Here is a 22,627-nt window from a genome sequence, read left to right as displayed (position 1 = left end):
GTCATTTCTCTTATTTCAAATTCTGATTCTTGAAAACTCTTTCCTTCTTCTAAGCTTTTGGGTCTACGCTGAAGCATTGTTCAGGGAGGAAAATTAGGAGCAAAAGATGTAAAACCATCACGGGAATAATCATTCAAATTAATATATGTATGAGGTATTAATTTGTTCGGCTTGGCATAGACATCAAAAGTTTTAGAAGTACTAATAATCCAATGAATTATTCTCTGCTTTTTAGCGCTTTCATTATTTTCTGCTTTTAAGAGCTTTATCTAATCTGATCTAATATAAATAAAATAAAGAGTTTCTTTGTGTGTTTGTCTGTCTGTGTGCGGCCTGGGGACCAGACGAGTGGACCGAGAGTTACCAAATTTTGGTCAGGAGTACCTTGGCCCAGGCCCCAGATCAAGACGAAGCTCTTTTTTCAAATTTCGAACCAGGGGGCGTTTACCGAAACCGGCTTGGGAACCAGACAAGTTGACCGAGAGTTATCAAATTTTAGTCACGAATGCCTTGGTCCAGGCTCCAGACCAGAGTTAAACGTTTTTGTCAAAATTCGAACCAGGGGGTCTCAGGGGAGCGTTTACCGGGACATGTAAAAGTAGTAGAAAATGACCGATATTAGTGTCGAATTCATAGTTTTCGCGGTCGCTGAAATCAATAGTGAACCTCCGATCGTATTAACTTACAAATTCACGCTATTCGACCCCGGGTCGGGAGTCACCGGCGGTGGGTGGGTGAGATACCGAGACATATAAAAGTAATACAAAATGACCGATATTAGTGTTAAATCCATAGTTTTCGCGGTCGCTGAAATCAATGCTGACACTTCCATTAGCGATGACTTGCAAATTTAGTTACAATTGAATGCGGGCCGGGAGTCAGCAAGGAGGGGAGGAGATACCGATATATGTAAAAAAAAAATAGCCCAAAATGACCGATATTAGTATCAAATCCATAGTTTTCGCGGTCGCTGAGATCAATGATGATACTCCCACAGGCGCTGACCTCCAAATACAGCCCCCGTGCGAAGCATGGGTATGTTCAACTACTTATTAATATTATTCTCTGCTTTTTAGCTCTTTTTATTATTTTCTACTTTTTAGAGCTTTATTATTAATATTATCCTCTGCTTTCTAGTGCTTTCATTATATACTTTTTTCTAGCGCTTTTCGTGAAATCTGTTAGTATCGCTTAAAAAAAAAAAAAGAAAAGTAGCTGAATAGTGCTCTCTACAGCTCATCGTTCACATATGAACATGAATCTCTTGTCATTCCATGTCCCTTTACAAACACAACTGAAGGACGTCTTGATAAAAATCGGAAAGAGGTATCATAAAACGGAGATTTTTTTCGGTTTTTTTTTTTCAATATTTCGCACCGTTTGCAAGATTTGAGCCTACTTCTGGTTGGAGTTTCTAATTCATATATGATCAATGTTTTGTTTCTTCTTGCATGTTGTATGTAATAAGCAAATACATTACATACACAATTAATTATAATGTCAGTGACATATGGTGTTCATTGGGCAAAACACTCCAAACAATAAAGATTCATCTTAGACTGGAGAAATGGTTATCCTTCGTTTTTCATTACCATTTGGCCATGACACAAACGCCAAACCCGTATACAAATGTGTGGTGTTGAAATGTATAACTCTAGGGTATGATGTTTTAGTTTTTTTAAAATTTTAACACTTCCAGTGTACCCCTAAAAAATGTAATAATAAAGAAATAACGGCTATTTAAAAAAAAATCAATTAGAACTGAACAATCTACATAAAATTTGTAATCGATCAGTGAAACCACATCTTTCTAGAGCCTATGGTTCCCGAAAACTCACTATCAAAAGGACTGGCCACAAACATATAAACGTCCACAAACAAACAAACTTTTCTTTACCACAAACATATAAACCTAGCAATTTAATATATAGATTCTTTTATGCTGGAAAATATTTATTTATTTATTTATACACGTAAAAAAGTATACATTTATACATGTACACTGTACATGGAAAAAAAATGATGCTGTCAACAACTAGCAAATTTTATTGTTGTTTGACTTTCTCTGACGGTGACACACACAGACTCCTAAGAATTACACAGGTACTTCTAAAAGTTGCGCGCTTACTACTTATTATTTATTTATTTATTTATTTATTTATTTTAAAAATAATTGTTCTTATTACTTTTTCAGCTTCTGAGGGAGATGGTAGAAGTTTGTGCAACCATCGCCGAGCTTATAAATTCTTCACGGATTCTGTGTCACCGATATGTCACTTTCCTTCTTTCCCTTGCGAAAGCTACGAGGACTTTCTTCAGGGCAAATGTTTCCCTTGTTCAAATGAAAATAACAGGAAGTGTGGCAACATGGGATACTATGCAGATCGCTCCCCTGGCAGGGGAACACTGTATCTTATCACTCGGGAGGAGGAGCCATTTTGTGGTAAGAGATGTCATTTGAAGTTCTGTGCTTTAATCATTTTTACTTTTAATGTTTGTTTTTTCCTTTAAAATGGTATCTTCTAATTTAAATTTGATATTTAGAACCATACACTTCATATTTAGAATAAAACGTTATGCCCACCATATTAAAATTTCTCACACTTTAAAAAAAAAAAAAATTAAATCATAAATCGTAGCATATTTTAAACTTATTCCTAAAATTTTTATAAGTATGAACAAGATTATTATATATGTCTTCGAAAAACATTATCAAAATAAAGTTCATCTGAAGTTGTGTGTTCTTTTCTCAAAGAAATGGATTTTTCTACGTTGTAAGGTTAGTATTGACATGGTCATTTATTAAATATCATCAAAATTTGTACAGACAATTTTTAAAAAATCAACAGAAGAAAACTAGTTTCAGTAAAATATTATTTCTTGCTATTTCGTTTATAGAAAATAAATTATAAATATTACTTTAGTGCGAGATTGTAATGTAATGCATATTTATTAAAGGAGTGGAAGTCTGAGGAAGACACAGTTATTGTGTTGAAACTGTTACGTGACAGTGATTTTTACATATTATCACGTAGCCTTGCTCAGTGTGTTATTGTGTATTAATATTTATTAAACATGGCGGCACGGTGGCTCTGTGGTAGAGTGTTCATCTCTTGTGCGTGAGGTCCCTGGTTTGATCCCAGCTCGTACCAAGTGGGGTTTGTGGTGGACAAATACCGCGTTCGTGGGTTTTCTCGAGGTTCTCCCGTTTCTTTCCACTTTATTCATTCCACTATTGCATTCATTTCTTATCATGACCATCTCCTTTAGTCTTATCAGTATAGGGGGGCGCGGTGGCTCAGTGGTAGAGCGTTCACCTCTGGTGCTTGTGGTCCCGGGTTCGATCCCAGCCCTCGCCAAGTGAACTTTGTGGTGGACAAACACCGTGCTCGTGGGTTTTCTCGGGGTTCTCCCGTTTCCTCCCACTTTCTTCATTCCACCATTTCACTCATCTCTCATCATCACCGTCTCCTTTAGTCTAACCGGCATAAACGTGGGACGTAAAACTCAAAGATTTCATTTCATTTCATTTCTTATCAGCATAATCGTGGGACGTAAAACTGAAAGATTTCATTTCTTTTTTATGAAACATGAACAAAATTGATGTAACTGTTATTCAAAAATACGTCTTAAAAATTCATTGCACCAATAAACAATCTCTTCTAGATGTTTCAATAACACCTCCTCAAAAAATGGTTTTAAGTTATGTTGTTGAATTGTTAACATAATAATTATTTATGATTTTTTTAAAAAGAATTCTCTAAGTAGAACTCATTCTAAAGTAAACTATCCCTGTAGATTATAATTACATGGGCGCATGGGGGGATATTCAAAATTAACAAAAAATTGGCTACTTACCAATGAATCCTCCTTTGAAAAATTTAAAGATTTTGACGTTTCGGAACTCTCAGCTGGTTCCTTCCTCAGTGGCAAGGTAAAAAGGATTAAAACGGAAAGGAGATAAAAGGAGTAAAACCAGGAATACATATCACTATATAAAAGTAACGTACAAAAAAGATCCTGAGATTATAAATAAGGCCGGTATTTACCGCGTCCATTGCGAAAGTGATTCCTCATACATTGGCCAAACTAAACGTAATATTAACACGCGTGTAAAGGAACATGTTAGACAATAAAAAAAGTCACAAGAAGAAGGCATGTCGGGTTTAGCGCTTCATCTAAAACAACATTCACATAATATAAAACAGGTTAAGGTAATAGGTTCAGCAAAATCCAAAAACAACGGGAAATTAAAGAATCGTTTTTTATTCATAAATACAAACCTGCATTGAACCTTGATACTGGTAACATTGATCGAACTTGGGTACCTACCTTTGATGCATACTTTCGATCTGGCAATAGTGGCCTAACATAGACACCACGTTCTTTTTTATTCAGTTTATTCTTTTTTCACTCTGCTCTTTTCATCTCAGGATCTTTTTTTGTACGTTACTTTTATATAGTGGTATGTATTCCTGGTTTTACTCCTTTTATCTCCTTTCCGTTTTAATCCTTTTTACCTTGCCACTGAGGAAGGAACCAGCTGAGAGTTCCGAAACGTCAAGATCTTTAAATTTTTCAAGGGAGGATTCATTGGTAAGTAGCCGATTTTTGTTAATATCCCTGTAGATGTTTTAAGTGAAGAGTGAATGATATCGGATTGAAGGATTGTTAATGATATCCAAACAAAATTTAGAAAGACATCATTTTCAATTTTCACTCACCAATAAACCACTTTTATTTAGACAGTAAAAATTCAGAAAACCACGTGTCCAAGCTCACTTTATATTTAGATGCAGGGAATATTTGGGAAACCACGTGTTGAAGCTCATAAAAGCTCTAAACTTTATATTTAGATGCTGGAAAAAATCGGAAAACCACGTAGCAAAGCTCATAAAAACACTAAGCTTTATATTTAGATGCAGGAAAAAGTCGGGAAATCACGTGGTGAAGTTTATAAAAGCCCTAAACTTTATATTCAGATGCAGGAAAAAGTCGGGGGAAATCACGTGACGAAGCTTATAAAAGCCCTAAACTTTATATTTAGATGCAGGAAAAATTTGGGAAATCACGTGGCGAAGATTATAAAAGCTCTAATTTTAGGATATATTGCCTTGACGTGCCAAATGCCTGTAAATGCATGTACGAAGCTCTATATTATCTTTATTATGATTTAGATGACTATATTATGACTTAGATACTGGTACTTGGTGCCTTGAATTCTTTTGTGTCTTTTTGGTATTGTTTTCGTGGTTGTTAACCCTTTCGTGTTCGAGTACCTTTTCAGTGTATATCATTTTGGTTACTTAGGAATTAAAAACAAAATTTTAAATATGCAATAATATACCCATCGAGATTAGAAAGTTTAAACGGAACTCGAAAAAAACTCCAAAAATTTTCCCAAAAATATTTGTCCATGTTTGTGACTTGAAGCTTTGTAGCTTGAACGTGTTAAATTCAGTCAAGTACTTTTAATATTACTTTCCACTACGAAAGATGGAACAACAGGTTCCTTCCATGCAGAAAATTCATTTTTACCTTTAAGGTAACTGAAGTCATACATTGAATCCTCAATGGAGAAAATAATGCATTTAAAATAATCTCATATTGTCCCAACAAGATGGCCAAGATCTAAATCACATTGTAGTCTAATTGATTACGCGCAATTGGTTTAGGCAATCTTATTTCTTGAGAATTAAGTGACTAATATATATGTTTCTCTCTCTGTCTCTCTCTGCGAGAAGTAAAAATAAGGACTGCTAAAAATATCGCATTTGAAGTGAATAATAATAATAATAATAAAAAAAGCTTGACAAATTCATCCAACATATTTCACTTTATAAGAAATAGAACCTGATTACCTAGAATTTATTTTAAAGAAAGATTATGACAAAAAAAAAAAAAAAAAAAGAAAAAAAACTCATAAATTGAACAATAAAAAACTTCACCTTGCTTAGCTAATTTATTTGCATCACATGTGATTAAATCTTTTATTTTATTTATTTATTATTATTTTTTTTTATTATTTCTGTTTACAGCAAACCAGTATCATTTAAAGGTAGAAAGCTCGCCCAGTTTATTGCCCATTGTAAGCTACGGGAAAATACAAGTCACGTTGATAGGACCTGCTGAAATCAACGAGACTTTCACCCTTACAAAGTAAGTATATTAAATTATCAATAATAAATTCAAACAAGAATTTTGGAAAGGGAAATATACATCTGTTAATTGAATACATCTATGTAAGTTGGGATAAAGTGATCCTTAGAGACCGTATTGTCACTTTTATTCATGATACTGGAGTAGTTAACGTTTTCTGTGGTTTTTAATTTTTAGATTTATAACATCTATATATTAGCCTCAAGTTCGTTATATTAATTTCTGGAACTAATTAAAACGTAGTTTACTCAATAAACGTTCAATGATAACACACAACATAGAATATATTTAAACTGATGTATTTTCTGGAGATTTTCTGCATTTATCTTTTTATTTTTCACAAAATTCCATCTTTATAATTGACAATACTTCCACTATTACCGTTGGTTTAAAGGGACAAGTTTTGCCAATAGATGTCACTACAGTCTTCGTATCTCTCTTATGTTATTTTTACCTTTCACGAAAATTCACGATTTCTCTTACAAATTTCAACCTAGAGACTTCAAATTTTTGGAGAAGGAACTTCATAACCTGTCGAAGGCAACAATCTGTGCCGATTTCTTTATTTAAGAATTTTCTTCATTGTTGAAATGAATATCCAAACCTTTAACAATATAACTGTTTCAACAATGAAGAAAATTCTAATTAAAAATCGGCACGGGTTGTTGTCTTTGCTAGATTATGAAGTTCCTTCTCTAAAAATTTGAAGTCTCTAAGCTGAAATTTGTAAGAGAAATCGTAAATTTTCGTGAAAGGTAAAAAATACATAAGAGAGATATGAAGACTGTAGTGTAGTGACATCTATTGGAAAAGCTTGTCCCTTTACACCAACCATAATGGCTTCTTTACGTATTATATCAGAATTGCCTAGAAAAACATGTTTATACATGTCTGGTCACAAAACTTAACAAGTTAAATGTTCAGGTCTGGCCATAAAGAAAAATGATATCATACGATACGTCCATATCAACATATACATGTTTATAAATGTTATTGTTATAGACTTTCTCTGTTATGTATTATTATTTCTATTTTTGAGCTATTTTCATGTTAAATATATTTCATATTTTGTTATTTATTCTTGTAGTCTTTTCGTGATCTCTGTTTTATTTTTTTTTAATTTTTTTATTTTGGTTTAACTCTTGTTTTGTAAAATTCGATCTTCCCTTTTTTTTAGAAGCTTTGTTTTAAATTGTGCTTATCGTAATAACAGAAGCAAATAGCCTCGTTGCTGTTGTGCCCGATTTTTGGAAAGGGGAAATTTAATTGATTTCCTTCTCGTACTTCTGTGCCTTTTTCCATAAATAGTATCAATGACACAGGAAGATAATATTTTCAGGCGTACACTCACTAGGAAATTTAATTGATTTACTCCCCATAAATTTGACTTATTTCCATAAATATTATCAATGAATCAGGTGTGCATTGCATAGAAGGGAAATTTAACTCTTCCAGGCGTGTATAAGCGTTGGTTTGTAAATTGTTTATGTCGTAAAAAAAATCTCACAATTTTGAAAATTTTGACACTCTCTTGAAATCGTTTACCTTTTCATGGTCTCAATTTTTAAGTACTAACAAGAAATTTAGAAGAGAGACTGCCGACAAAAAAATTTTCTTCTTTCTAAAGGTTTATTATGCTTCTTATCCCCTTACTTTTACTTTTTGTTCTAACTTCGTATTTTTCAGTAATAATACTACTTTCTTCTCTCATACTTCTGTAGTGGATACAGACAGTTTAGTTCCAACATTATTACTTTTTTTTTTGCTTTTAATGTTTATTTTCATTCCATATTCTTTAGAGCCTATTCTCATGATAACATTGTTAATCTGCGTTTTAGGTTCCACTATCAGAGTCAAAAATTAATAGCACATCGTATAAAACCTACACAATTCATCTAATTCTTGCGTTTCCTACAGAAATAGTCTTTTCTCTTAACAAAAGAAAAGAAAAGAAAAAAAGAAAAAAGAAAGAAAAAACACCTTACTACAGTATTTAATCTAAATAGATAATAAATAATGTTGACTGTGTCAAATTCTCCTTTCAATTTTATTTATATATTTATTTATTTATTTTATTCTTTTTTATTTTATTTTATTTTTTTTTAACTTATTCTAAATTTCAGTTGTTGGTTCATGTATATAAGTATTTTGAGTCTTCGATCCTTTTATTTCACCCCAACATTCCTTGGCACTTCTACCAGATTTTTCTGTGAAGTTTATTCAGTTAAGATTTTTTCAAGATGTCAGTGAACACTATATACATCTCCGTATCTATTTCTATAAACGTTTCACTGAGCAGCCTTAATAAGTCTGTAGCATCTCTTGTGCCCTTACCCTTCCTAAATGCAAATTGTTCCTTCTCAACTTCCTTTGTTTATCCAACCGTCTGTTCAGTGTTGGGATCATAATTTTCCGATGTATGAAGTATGATATCTGTTCCATAGTCATCCCATATTTGATAGCAAATGACATTCTTGTTATTTCCAAGAAATCATTTTGGTCACTCCCTCGTCTCACAGGTTTTATTACAAAACCTGATATTTCTTTCTTTCCTTTTTCGGAAAATTTTAAAAACTTTAATTGGTATATGCCGGCTGGCGTGACCATGCGGTATAAGGCATTAGGCTGGGGATCGAATTCAAATCTTGCTCAGGTATAGGATTTTTCATTATTATCATTCATTCCTCATTATATGCTTTAACTTAGAATCATGAAACGTAAATTTCAAAAATAGAATATAGTATCTCAATTGGTACATTATCTACTCCAACCGCCTTTCAATTGATTCCTCACACTCATATCGCTTTCTCAAATTCATACCAAGGTTTCATAAATCCTTTACCATCCATGTTTATTTTCTTTAATTTCTTCTAAAGATGTACAAGAAATGTCAGTCTGACCTTCATCAGTGTCCACAAAACTCGACTGCTTTTTAATGGTTGAAGGTTTACTCCATCGACTTTATTTAAGGTTGGTTTAAAAGGACAAGTTTTGACGATAGATGTCACTACAGTCTTCGTCTCTCTCTCGTGTATTTTTTACCTTTCACGAGAATTCACGATTTCTTTTACAAATTTCAACCTAGAGACTTCAAATTTTTGGTTATCCAAATCTTTAACAATATAACTCTTTCAACAATGAAGAAAATTCTAAATACAACTCTTTCAACAATGAAGAAAATTCTAAATACAAAATCGGCACGGATTGTTGTCTTCGATAGGTTATGAAGTTTCTTCTCAAAAACTTTGAAGTCTCTAGGTTGGAATTTGTAAGAGAAATCGTGAATTTTGTGGAAGGTGAAAAAAATACATAAGAGAGATAGGAAGACTGTAGTGACATCTACCGGCAAAGCTTGTCCCTTTACACCAAACTTAAGAATTTTCGATTAAAATTGGTAAACTATCATAATATCTCTTTCTATATATCTCATCCTCCTGATACTTTTTTTTTTCGTCAATAAATCGTGTTATTCTGTGCAACATAGAAAAATGTGTTAGTATATTTTCTTTATGTTTTCCAAAGCGTTCGCTATCAATCGACTATTATTTCTAGTATTTTGAACTGAATATCTCCTCTCTTTTTGTCAGCTTTACCATCTTCTGATAAACTTTTAGTTCTTTTAACTAATAAATAAAATTGCTTGACCTTCCCATTCACTACTATCGGGCTATTGTAGATAACGTAACTTCTATGTGACATCTATTCAATTTAATAAGAACTTGACCAGAAGATCTTCTTATTCACTAATTACTATCGGACTATTGTATAACTCATAACTTCTAGTTGCCATCTATTCAATTCAACAAGAACTTGACCAGAAGATCTTCTTATTCACCAATTACTATCGGACTGTTGTATAACTCATAACTTCTAGTTGCCATCTATTCAATTCAACAAGAACTTGACCAGAAGATCTTCTTATTCACCAATTACTATCGGACTGTTGTATAACTCATAACTTCTAGTTGCCATCTATTCAATTCAACAAGAACTTAACCAGAAGATCGTAATTACTATAATCTTAGTCCTGGATTTCTATAGAGTATAAAATTACAATCCTTATCGCAAAAAATAAATATATTTGGGAGTGCAACTATGGGCGCCCGAAGAGAAGGGCAGGATGGGGCTCGAGCCCTTCTCTGGCTCACGAAAATGTATACGTAATATAGCAATCCACAAAAAAAAATATTAAATACCAGAAATCCAGATGTAATATAGCAACCATGGAGATGAGTCCCTTTCTAGAAAATTTTCTTCGGGCGCCCCTGAGTGCAACTCTCTCTCTCTCTTCACAAAACAATCTTGGAAACTTGTCTCTTGGTCTTAGAATTCGATTATAAACGATATGAGAAAATTTCTTTCACGTAAAAATATATCCTGAGTTTCTATGATAAAAATAAATTCCTTGCAGGAAAGCTTATATTTCCTTGTCTCTTTTAGGAGTATTTTCAATTATTTTTAAGTTTAACCAAATTTTAAATTGCATAGGAATCTGAGTGATAATATAAGTTTCAATTTCAGTGAATATTATTGTTAAATTAAGTAAGAATATCTATGTTTATTTCTAAATCATATTGCAAAATATTCAGAAGTCTTGTTATAAATAATCTTGTTTTATTCTTTTTTAAAGCAAAGACGATGAAGAATTAGAAGCTGGTGGATCATTGTCTCGAATTGTAGTCCCTCATCCAGTGATGATTGAACCAATCAAAGTTCAGATCCTCTACACTGCATACAGCGGTTGGATCTCCAGTGGACTGGCAAGATGGAGCATTGACAAAGTTACCATTAGTGACAGCTTTGGTAAAAGGTGAGATTTTTTAAAATTTTAAATCAAAAAGTGTAGCATAACGAAATCTGTTCATAAAGCAACCAATATATTTAAAAATATTTTATGCTGTAAGGACGTGTTTTGCAATTTATAATAATAGAATTTGGATGTAGAAATTACGAACACGTTACTCCCTTCCTAAGTAAAAATAGTTCAAAACAAATGCAAAGTATAACTATTTTTGTGATTTCATATCTCTTGAACCACCCAACCGATCTCGATCAAACTTTCAACAGAGATGAGGTTCAGACCTCCGATGGTTTTTATCATTTTACTTTGACGGAGAAACTTAGAGGAAAGGAACGGTATATATATATATATATATATATATATATATATATATATATATGATCGAAAATGACCGATATTAGTGTTGAATCCATAGTTTTTGGGATCAGTGAGATGAACAGTGACACTTCCGATGCCGTTTGAATCCAAATTCAGACCCGTAACTTGGGGAAGGGGAGAGAACTTTTGCTTCTTACACGACTAACTTTATGTGGCTATGTCTCGAGTTGAAAAACCCGAAAATTTATGTTCTTTTCGAAGAATGCAAGACAAAAAACATCGTCTATCAGAGAGTACTTTAATAATAGCAAAAAGTGATTGACTAACGAAATATATCACTAATTTTTCTGATTTTAACCCAGCGAAGCGGGTAATTAAAACTAGTACTTAGTAATTGTGCTTTATTGTGTTTCTAATTTTTACGCTTATTGAACATAGTCTCCTAATTTGCAAATAATACTTATAAGTTGTATCTATTAACATCCACATACAAAAGAACTGTTAAAAATTATCGAAGTATCTGTTTTTGAAGTGTGTATATTAGTCCATACTTTCAAAATCGCAGGTCTAAATTCTCGACATTTTTCTCAAAATCGAAAGAAAATTTTAATAGAATAAGCTTAAAATGATGAGAAAATCAACGCATACATAAATATAACTTTTGGACATCTGCAAAAATAAAAACGCATAAAAAAAAAAAAAGAAATTTACTGTAAGCGTTTTCGCCAAATTGTTCATCAGATAGAACGTAGGCGCACAGTTACTGAGAAGCGTTCAGTTGGTTGCCATGTTAGGATCTAGAGTCACATTACGATGTTGCCAAGTTAAAAGTTAAGAGATCTTAACGGGAAAGAAAAAAAAAAAAAAAAGATAGGTCGTCGGAAAGGGTTCAAGACATTGGCTAAGAAACCGGAGAGGATCATATTTTTTTTTATTATTATTAATTTATATTTTAATATTTTACAATTCTTGTTTTTCTTATTCTTTTTCTATTAATTTACATAATTTTAGAGTTTGCTTGACGCATAACAAACTGCTAAGCAAATTTATGTAAGCTTTGTGTAGCATTTTTGGCAATGAAGCAGATGGTGAGCCAGTGGTTGAAAAACTCTCGCCCCTTTCTTAGGAGGATTGTCACTTGGTACACCGATAGAGGACAATCAGCAGAGGATGAAAATGCCTATTGGGGAACATGAAGGTGCATGCTTTGCCAGAAAAGGCCCTATGACATCATCAGGATGTTGTTTTTCGCAAAAACGAGACCAGCTTTGAAACTTGCCACGAAATTAGCCGAATTAAGCTATTTTTTTTTTTTTTTCAAAATTTAGGTTTTCCAGGTCAAGAAACCCAATTATTAACAACAGAATGCTTTACCACTACACTGGAAGTAGGTATGCATATGTCTTATGACGTATGCGGAAAACTCGTAGTAAAAATGGGAATTCACCATTAAACTTGCTACTAAACTCACAGAATCGCGTGAACTTTTTTCAAACATAAATTTTTGACTTCATGAAACCCAATGGCCACCATTAAAGTGCTTTACCACTTACCTGGAACCGCACAATTGCGTAGCATCATCAGCTGTAAACGTTTCGTGAAAAATCTATCATGAAACATGGCAAGAAAATTCATCGAATCAAACTTTTTGCCTCCCTCAATCTTCGATATTCGAGAACAAAATCTCCAGAGGTCAGAATTAGAATGATGTAGCACATACCTAGCAGTAGATAGGTTTGGGTCCTATGATGTCATAAGCTGTTCTTCCTCTGTGTGTGTATGGCGGTGGAAAATGTTTTTACCTACTAACTCACCGTCTATGTTTTAAAAAATAAAGTATATATCTTTTTGAACGAGTTTTTGATATTACTTAGTAATATTAGCTGTGAAGGTTTCGTCGGCACGTTATTTGATGTTCAAAGTGTTTAAAAATAACGTTAATAATTAAGGCTTTTAAGTTGCAGGATAATGAGCTAACTTGAAAATTATTATTCACCATGACAAGAAGAAAGTGTAACCTGATTGTATTTTCTTCCGTCGGTACTACGAAAATCCTTTATAGTACTTATCCGGAAATTGATTTCACGTAAATTTCTGAGGATTTTGCCACCGCGATTTCGTCTATATATTATACAGGATTTTTTAGTACCATCAGCTGACGCTCTCTTCTAGCCATGATGAGTATTAGGTTTCACGTTAGCCAGTGGCGGATCCAGGAGGCAATTGCCCCCCCCCCCCCCGAGAAGAGGAAAGCTTTTTTATTTTATATATAAATAAAACCCATCCCAGAATTTGGAGCTCTTAAAAGTAGCTCTAAGTGGCAGTATTACAACCCACTGCCCCCCCAGAAGTCCGTCCTGGATCCGCCCCTGACGTTAGCTCATTATCTTGCAACTCAAAAACCTTAATTGATATCTGTATTCTCAAAGATTTGGAACATCAAAATAATAGCGAAGAAAAATCCACAGTAAATAATACTAAGTAATAATAAAAACTTGTTCAAAAAAATATATATTTCATTTTTTGAAACATATATGATGAAAACGTTTTCCACTGCCATACACACACTGAGGAAGAACAGCTGATGACATCATAGGGCCCAAACCTATCCATTACGAAGTACGTGTTACATCATTCTAATTCTCACCTCCGGAGATTTTGGCCTCGAAAATGGAAGATTGAAAAAACAGTTGACGCTATTGAAATCTATTGCGGTTGTTTCTGTATTTTCCTATCGATTTCCACTTCCCCTTTTTGTTTCAAGTGGTTCACTATTTATCCTCACCAAGTTGATTGATCATCTCACTGCCGAATTATCCTTCCTCCTTTTTATGGTGGATCACTAGGTGTCCTCGGTGCTATGCTAAACACTGCTTGAATAGTGCAGCGTTGCCAGGTAGTGACGAGTGTTTACTGGTGCCAGATAATAAAGGAAGTAATCATGGAATCCTGCTTAGATACTTACTGGAGAAATTGGTTTTCGACCCTTACCGTAATTCACAGCTAAGTTCCGCTTCTCGAAATGCAACGCTAGAACCCTGGAATTAAAGTACAAATTTGGCAACAACACATTATGGCGTTCTGCGCAAGTTTCTTCTCAAAATCTATTTCCTTAAATGTAAATTAATATTTAAATAAAATGTGAAACATAACACGAAAAACGGTCAAACAATATATCTATTTTGTAATAAGATCGTCACTTTAAAATACTTTATACATACAAATAAACATTTCATAAAACTAAGCACCTCTAATAAGATCTAACAGCAAGTGCCATCTTGTGTGCTCACTGTAAAACAAATCAACTATTTTCTTTTATTTGTTATCTTTTTCGATATCAGAAGACGCAATCAAATGAATCAGTGTCTTGTGTTTTAGCTGAAACACAACTTTATCTTATAGTACAATAATTATATGTAACGTTTCATTGTGCAACAATTAAGGGAATGGACTAAAATATGTACTGACTTCCGGGTGGTGATCCATCTTATCTTTCTTTTTCTTTTTCCTACCTGTCGCCCATCTAAATTACCAGAGGCGCTACTCTAGTACTAGTAGGGCAAAATTGGAAATGGTTTGCGGTTCAATGCAAAACGAAAGCCAGAACGTACATGACTCCCGAAAAAATAATTTTGGACCTTGTAATACTTTACCTGAATATAGAACATCTTAAAATTTATTTGTGTATACGTATATTTATGGGTGTGTGCAGGGACAATTGCTTCTTCTGCACTTTTAAAAGGGGGTCTATTCTTCGAAATTTATTTCAAATTATATTAGATTTACTTACTCACCCACTACAGTATTTAACATACGAGGCGCGTTCGGAAAGTAACCTCCAATTAACCACTGTGCGAGTAGTGGGGGCAGCGCTACCATATTTGCACAGACGCGCGCGGTAGATCAGTCTGCATCCAGCCGTGGTAGAGTGATGGTTGTCTGATCACTAGTTCCACTTTTGAAGCGTCTCAAAATGTGTGCTGCAATAGAGAACCCAGACAAATACAAGGTACGAGCTATTATATGTTTTCTTACGGCAAATCAATATTCGGCAGCAGTTATTCATTGGGAACTTTATGTCGTGTATGGACCAAATGTGATGAGTGAAGGAGTTCTTCGTGAATGGGTTTGTTCATTTAAAAGTGGACAAACAAACATTAATGAAGAAGAGAGGAGTGGCAGGCCATCAGTGGCCACTGATGAAACGTTCAGAAAAAAATTATGGAAAAGTTCGTGAAAATCGACGTTTCACCATCTCGGAACTTTCCGATGATTTTCCACAATTTTCCAGGACCGTGTTCACAGGCTAGCTCAAGGCACAGGCGGGAGATTTTTATGTTGATGGAGTTTCTAAGCTAGTGCAGAGATATAAGTGCTTGAATGTTTATTGAAGCTGTGTTCAAAAATAGAGCATAAAAGTAGTTTTCAGATGTATATAATAAATTCTTCTTATTTACTTTGGTATTTCTTTTCTAACCAATTGCAGATTACTTTCCGAACGGCTCTCGTATTTACTGTAGTTAATAAACATATACAATATTGGTCATTCATAATTGTTTAATATGAATTATTATGTACATCAAAATGTGCATAAACAAACTCAATTTCTGTGTCAGTCTTTTGTCCTCTTTCCGGGGTGAAAAAAAAAAATTCTGCTGGTTCCTGTGTGTGTGTGTGGTTTTTTTTTTTTTTTTTTTTTTTTTGTTACTATTGTATTACGTTTTAATGAAAAATCCGACACAAAAACTTATGACAATATATGTAATATATTTTCAGTTTGTTTATGATAAAATATGTGTAATATATTTTCAGCTTGTTTATAATAAAATAGGTGTAATACATTTTCAAAGTTGTTTATGAAAATATGTGTAATATACTTTCAGCTTATTTATGATAAAATATGTGTAATATATTTTCAGTTTGTTTATGATCAAATATATGTAATATATTTTCAGCTTGTTTATGATAATAAATATAATATATTTTGCAGCTTGTCGTTTTGCAAAAAGGGTCTTGTGATGGCATCAGGGGAGCCTGTGACTGTACCATTGTATCCAGGAGACTGCAACCCACCTAGAGTTCCTCCTCCACCTCCAGATAACTGGGCGTCTACGGTAAGTAAACCACCTACGTATCTATGAAAAGAAATTACAGAGTTGTGTTTTCAAACATGCTTTTCCGGTCTAATTTCCTTTTGCACACTTATATATAACTTGTAAATTCACACACCTCTGATAGGATTTGAATTGAGTATGATATCTCTGAAGCGGATTGTGCATGAATAATATTAATTGTAATGTATATAAATGAATATCTAAGTAACTTATTCATTATTACTTATTTCTTAAGACGTGTTATCCTCATTCTTAGTTCTTAGTCTATTCTTCCACTTCAGTTCCTTAATTTCTAAATTTCCTACAACTTTAACCACCTACTCCTGCTCTACTGGTCTATATTATTCCACTTCAGTTCCGTAATTTCTAAATTTCCTATAACTTTAACCACTTACTCCTGCTCTACTGGTCTATATTCTTCCACTTCAGTTCCTTAATTTCTAAATTTTCTATAACTTTAACCACTTACTCCTGCTCTACTGGTCTATATTCTTCCACTTCAGTTCCTTAATTTCTAAATTTCGTATAACTCTTACCACCTACTCCTGCACTACTGGTCTATATTCTTCCATTTCAGTTCCTTAATTTCTAAGTTTCCTATAACTTTAACCACCTACTGTTGCTCTACTGGTCTAATAGCTTGTAAAATATTCACACAAGTTCCGCAATTTTTAAATATCCGTAACTTTAAATCTCAGGTGAAATGAAACAAGCTATCCCACTTCTGCTCTAGACCTAACGACTTAACATCTACTTTAAAGCACAAGGGAAAAGAAACCTGCTTTCTTACCTTTGCTCTACTGACTTAAAAGCTATTAGAGATCTTACACAACTTCCTTGATTTCCAAATAAATTTCACTATCTACTCCTGCTCAACTGGTCTGTGTAACTTCTAGAGCACTTGCATAAGTTCCTTAATTGCTACATTTCCATATAACTAAACCCTAGGGAAACAAACTTCCTATCCTATTCCAGCTCGATTGACCTAGTAACTTATATTTTCCTAGTTACTTACCTAATAAGAAAACTCTTAACACATCTGTTTAAAAATCTCAATGGGAGCTATTGTATGTAGGAAGGTTCAGAAACAATGTTCATTACCTTATCTTTAGTTCTAGTAGATTTGTTATTTATTGAACACTTATTTTACGAGTTGTTGTTCCTCTTCCTACCTTCTAATCTTCTTCCTAATAGTACCACTTTTCTTACTACCATTAGTCTTCCATAAAAAATTTCCCTTGTACCCAAACACTCGTCTTCCATTGCTTTCGGAATATTTTTTTTAATAATATTGAATATGAATCCTACTTGAATAACATTTATTCCTGTTTTTAACCTTGATCCTCAACACACAAGATTTCATCTTGGTCTTACACAGAGAGATCTAATTGAAGCTATTTTTCCATGTTATAAAACAAGTGATTATGTAACAATAATTTTAATTGTTTTTTTTCTTTTAATTGCATATTTGGTATTTGTTCAACAGAATTTGAAGGTTTAGTATGTAGATTTATTGATATATAATGTATCAAATTTTGAGTGTTTGTTAAGCTGAAATCTATCTATAAAAATAAAAGTAACTGTTTGTGGCTTAATAACTCTTGAATCACGTGACCTATCTCGATCAAATTTTCAATATAGATTAGGTTCGATCCTGGAATATTTTCTATCATTTCACTTTAAAGGTGCAACCAGAGGATGGGGGAGGGGAAGATATATATATAAATGATCGAAAATGACCGATATTAGTGCCAAATTCATAATTTTCGGGGTTGCTGAGATGAATAGTGACACTTCCGACTCCGTTTAAATCCAAATTCAGCCCCCATTAGTACTCCTAAGGAGAGTTGGTGACATACAAAAATAATTGAAAATGATCGATCTTAGTGTCGAATTCGTAGTTTCTGGGGTCCCTAAGTTGATTAATGACGGTTTTGATGCCCTTTTTGTCCAAAATGAAATGTGTTCACCCCGTGCAAAAAGAACGAACATTCTGCTAGTTTTGTATATAAATATGATTGGTGGTTCTCGGGAGTTTCTAACAATTTTTCTTTGTAAAACTAAAAAATTGTTGATACAGGATAACCACGTCACGTATTAAGACGAAAACGATACAGGGGTATATACAGGGTGTCTATTGGTCACGAAAGTCATGAAAAAGTCACGAAACCAGAAAACGGTCATGAAAGTCACGTAATTTAGCTTTTGGGTCACGATTTTTTTTTTTTTTTTTTTTTTTGTCTACAAATATAAGAGTAGACTTAAAAATTTTGTTCTATAAAACGTCAAAATTCACCACCAAAAATGTCTATGGTCGGCTTTAGACGCTACAAAATCGCAAGCAAAGCACGTTTCTATCGCATGCATGAAGATTCGGCCAAATTCACACCCAAATTCGCTCTTGAGAACGTTACTAAATTTTATGGTTTGGAAGAGAAAAGGTCACGAAATTTTACTTTGGAATTTTAGTAGACACCCCTGATATACTCATCAACCTTTTTCATTGTAACACTAGCAGTAAAGTTATGATGAACTATAAAACTATTATTATTATTATCATTATTATTATTATTATTATTATTATTATTATTATTATTATTATTATTATTATTATTATTATTATTATTATTATTATTATTTAACTCTAGTATTGTCCAGAGATAAGACACATATCACTCGATAAATCACATCGAGCTGAATAAAATGTGATGGTTGAGGGGAAATTCTCATGCGTAGTTTTCGAGTAAATCTAGAAAAAACATTTTTGTGGGGCTACAAAATATGTCGTTTTGTTGCCAAGGACGGATAATTTTTATTTTACCGGAACATGTTATGTATTTCTATTACTATATACCTAAAACGATTCACTGTTAAGTAAAAGATTTTTATCTATTGTTGTCTGTGTTCTTCTAACAATAGCTTACAAACTTCTAAGACAGGCGTCTCTAAACTACAGCCCGCGAGCAGCATCTGAATAACGTTTTTCGTAGTTCCCCAAAAGATGGCGCTGTCGCCATAGTATGTTGGTATTATGAGCTAGCTAGGTCTTGCCCCTTAGGGCTTAGTGAAGAAATCAATGTGCCTCCTTAGTCTAGAAATTTTGGAGACCCTGATAGGTATACTATTTGTAAATGCTGCCTCTTATGCATTTTTAAATTTCATTATTTTAACGTTTTCATTTTTTCTTAATTTGCAGGGAATCGACAATGATGTTCGAAACTTCGTTGTGGCACAACCTACCGATGCCCCTATCCTTCAAGCAGCACCAACAGCCATTGTCAAAGGCACCCCAGTGGTTAAAATAGGCGATGAAGACTTAGAAGGTTTAAATGATGAAACAGAACCTATTAACGCACCTGTAGAAATACTTCACTTAGGACTAACCGGTGTACGAGGCACACCGTGGTACTCTTCTGAGAAGGACAATGTGTCTGAGAGTGTTAGCAACAGTCTTGCTCCAGAAACGAATCGAGAAGACTCAGCCCGATCCTTTAGTCCAAGTTTACTCTTTGTGAAAAGCACGGTAAAACCGAATATAACGAAAGCTAATGTAACCAATAATCTTACCCCCTCGGTTATTTTGCTGAACTCGAAACCCTCAAGCAATATTAATAATACCGAATATAATAGTGGTAGTGTAAATATGGAACCTACTCCAACACGTTCTGATACTGGTCGATCATCATCTGTGAGACCAAGACATACTCCAAATTGGTTGCCGTCAATGGACTTAAGCCCACCTCCGATTCAGCCAATACAACCTTGGGACCAATGGAGAAGCAGTGGAACATCCGGTAGCGGAAGGTCTCTTAGTAGCAACGCAGAACAGTCACCCAACTTCCAACACAAAACGTCCCAAACAGCACCTTTACCAGTGATGGTACAGCTTCTACCACCAAGATTGGCAGCCTTGCTGACTCAAGCTGAAGAATATGCTAAGCTAACATTTTCGCATACAATTACACCGCCTAAACCCACGTCCTTACCGTCTGCAGTAGCATCAGGTTCTGCACCTCAGACCTTCTTAATTCATACCACAAGGTTAACACCAATACCTTATACTCCAACAGCGAATGAAGATTCTAAACGCAGGCCCAAATATTTCCCTCCTCTTACAACTGCAGAAGTGATACCCTTACACCCACGCGGTACACCAACATTTTACCGACGTGGTGGGATTGAAAGATCTTCGGTGTTGTCCGTGTATCAACCTAGAGCTGATGTCAATGTTGGAGGCAGTCTTCACTTCCCAGCCCAAGTTATGCCAGAAGCTGATAACTACCAAAGTCGTTACATCCCACTGAGGACATACTCGAGAGGTCCCATCGACGGATTACATATGCTGGCAGACACAGACATCCCTGAGCATTATTTAGATATGTCAGCGGCATATAATGTTTCCGTTAGATGATAATACTAAGAAAAGACACCTTTACCACGTGATAAAATATTTTAAAAAGTTTCTTAGAGTGATACAACATGGATGTGAACATCCAGAAGACAATATTATTGGTGTTTGAATATAAACAATAAGGATGTTCACGAAGCTTATGCCCGGTTCAGGCAATGTTCTAGGGGGAAAAAATAGTGACTTAATCTGAAGAAACTTATAGTTGCTTAATCTGAAGAAAGTCATAGTGACTTAATCTGAAGAAACTTATAGTTGCTTAATCTGAAGAAATTCATAGTGACTTAATCTGAAGAAATTCATAGTGACTTAATCTGAAGAAGCTCATAGTGGCTTAATCTGAAGAAACTCATGGTGACTTAATCTAAATGAAAAGACTCCAGATATTGTGTTAGTCTATTTATATGTAGTTCCTTGATTATACATATCCTGAACAAATATAGGGACAAAAAATTGGGATTAACGGAGCTGAAAGAATAGTTGTTTACTAATAATAGCAAGTAAAGAAAATGGTTCTTCAAGATTCTTTTTTGTGCATACGTAAAATAAAATTAGAATACTGGCATTGGGAAGCCTTTTGTATAACTGGACTATGATATGAAGTGTGTGTAGTTACTCAAGTATTCCGAAATATCTTTGGTTAAAGTTGTTTTTATTACTTGATTTACAAAGTCAAATATTTGGTTACAATAAAGAGTGGATGTGTACCCACATTTGCTATTCATATGTACTTTTAAAAATTGTTTTGGAACAGGTTTAAATTTTTGACCAGAAGTAGAAAAGCAGGGTCAATAATACTAAAGTTATGGTCATTTAAAGAAGTTTGACTCGGAAGGCACAAATATGCATCATTGCATAAGATCTAATCTTCCTCTTATGTGTTTGAGAGTGTTAGAAAAAAATAAAAAATAAAAATATTTGTTCCATTTAAAGGAAAGAGGCTCTTACATGTTTAAGACAGTGTTAGAAAAAATCTTTGTTCCGTTTAGAGGAAAGAGGCTCTTATGTGTTTAAGACAGTGTTAGAAGAAAATCTTTGTTCCATTTAAAGGAAAGAGGCTCTTATGTGTTTAAGACAGTGTTAGAAAAAATCTTTGTTCCATTTAAAGGAAAGAGGCTCTTATGTGTTTAAGACAGTGTTAGAAAAAAATCTTTGTTCCATTTAAAGGAAAGAGAAAAAATAATTCTTTTATATTTCGGTGAACGAAATATACAATTTTTAAAAACGTGCATACGAAAATGTTAAGTTCCTTATGCAATGAGGGAATACACATTTGTCTCTAAGACATTTTTGGTTTGGAAATATTGTTACAAATATTTGTGTTTTTTAAAATGTAGTCTGTTCTCGGTAAGTATACTTGACAACACTAATTCGTCCCAAACAATCATATGGGACTATTATTGAAGAAATTTGTTCAATTTTATGAAAAAAGCAGAACGCGTTATTTTTCTCTAGAACTGTAGAAAAAGGAACTCAAGAAACTTGTTTCACAGAGAAAACAACTCAAACGGAATAAAGTTGCATTTTGACCAATTATATATAACGATTCTGCATATATGTGGTATGAACGATTCTGAAGAATATGAGTTATATTCAGAACGTCCATATTATAGGTTTTTAAATGACATAATTTATCGCGATAAAACACTTAGGCATAGGACTGTATTTGTCAAATAGCAACTTTAAAAAAATGTGTATCTAGTACCAGAGGATAAATATGAAACTGCCACTGTTTGGTATATCCTTAGTAACGAAACAGGCAATAAAGTGTGATGTGCAATGTGTAATTGTAACCCTTACCATAAGTACAAACAGAAATGTTTTCAC

The 22,627-nt window shown here is 33.7% G+C and overlaps 1 protein-coding gene across 1 annotated transcript in view; it reads left to right on the top strand.

Moving 5' to 3' along the window:
* The window catches only part of LOC145672945 (uncharacterized), a 96,191-nt gene extending 75,224 nt beyond the window's left edge, over positions 1-20,967 (top strand). Inside the window, exons 6-10 of the mRNA XM_081742193.1 lie at positions 2,195-2,443; positions 6,039-6,159; positions 10,790-10,969; positions 16,269-16,392; positions 19,589-20,967. Coding sequence (XP_081598319.1) covers positions 2,195-2,443; positions 6,039-6,159; positions 10,790-10,969; positions 16,269-16,392; positions 19,589-20,803 — 1,889 coding nt within the window. The 3' untranslated portion in view covers positions 20,804-20,967. The remainder of the gene's footprint in view (positions 1-2,194; positions 2,444-6,038; positions 6,160-10,789; positions 10,970-16,268; positions 16,393-19,588) is intronic.
* Positions 20,968-22,627: the final 1,660 nt, after the last annotated feature.

The sequence above is a fragment of the Thermobia domestica genome, chromosome 16 (assembly GCF_964235325.1).
Source record: "Thermobia domestica chromosome 16, izTheDome1.hap1.1, whole genome shotgun sequence".
In the NCBI taxonomy this organism is placed as follows: domain Eukaryota; kingdom Metazoa; phylum Arthropoda; class Insecta; order Zygentoma; family Lepismatidae; genus Thermobia; species Thermobia domestica.
The sequence above is the reverse complement of the archived record's forward strand: the minus strand, read 5'-3'. Positions and strand labels throughout refer to the sequence as shown.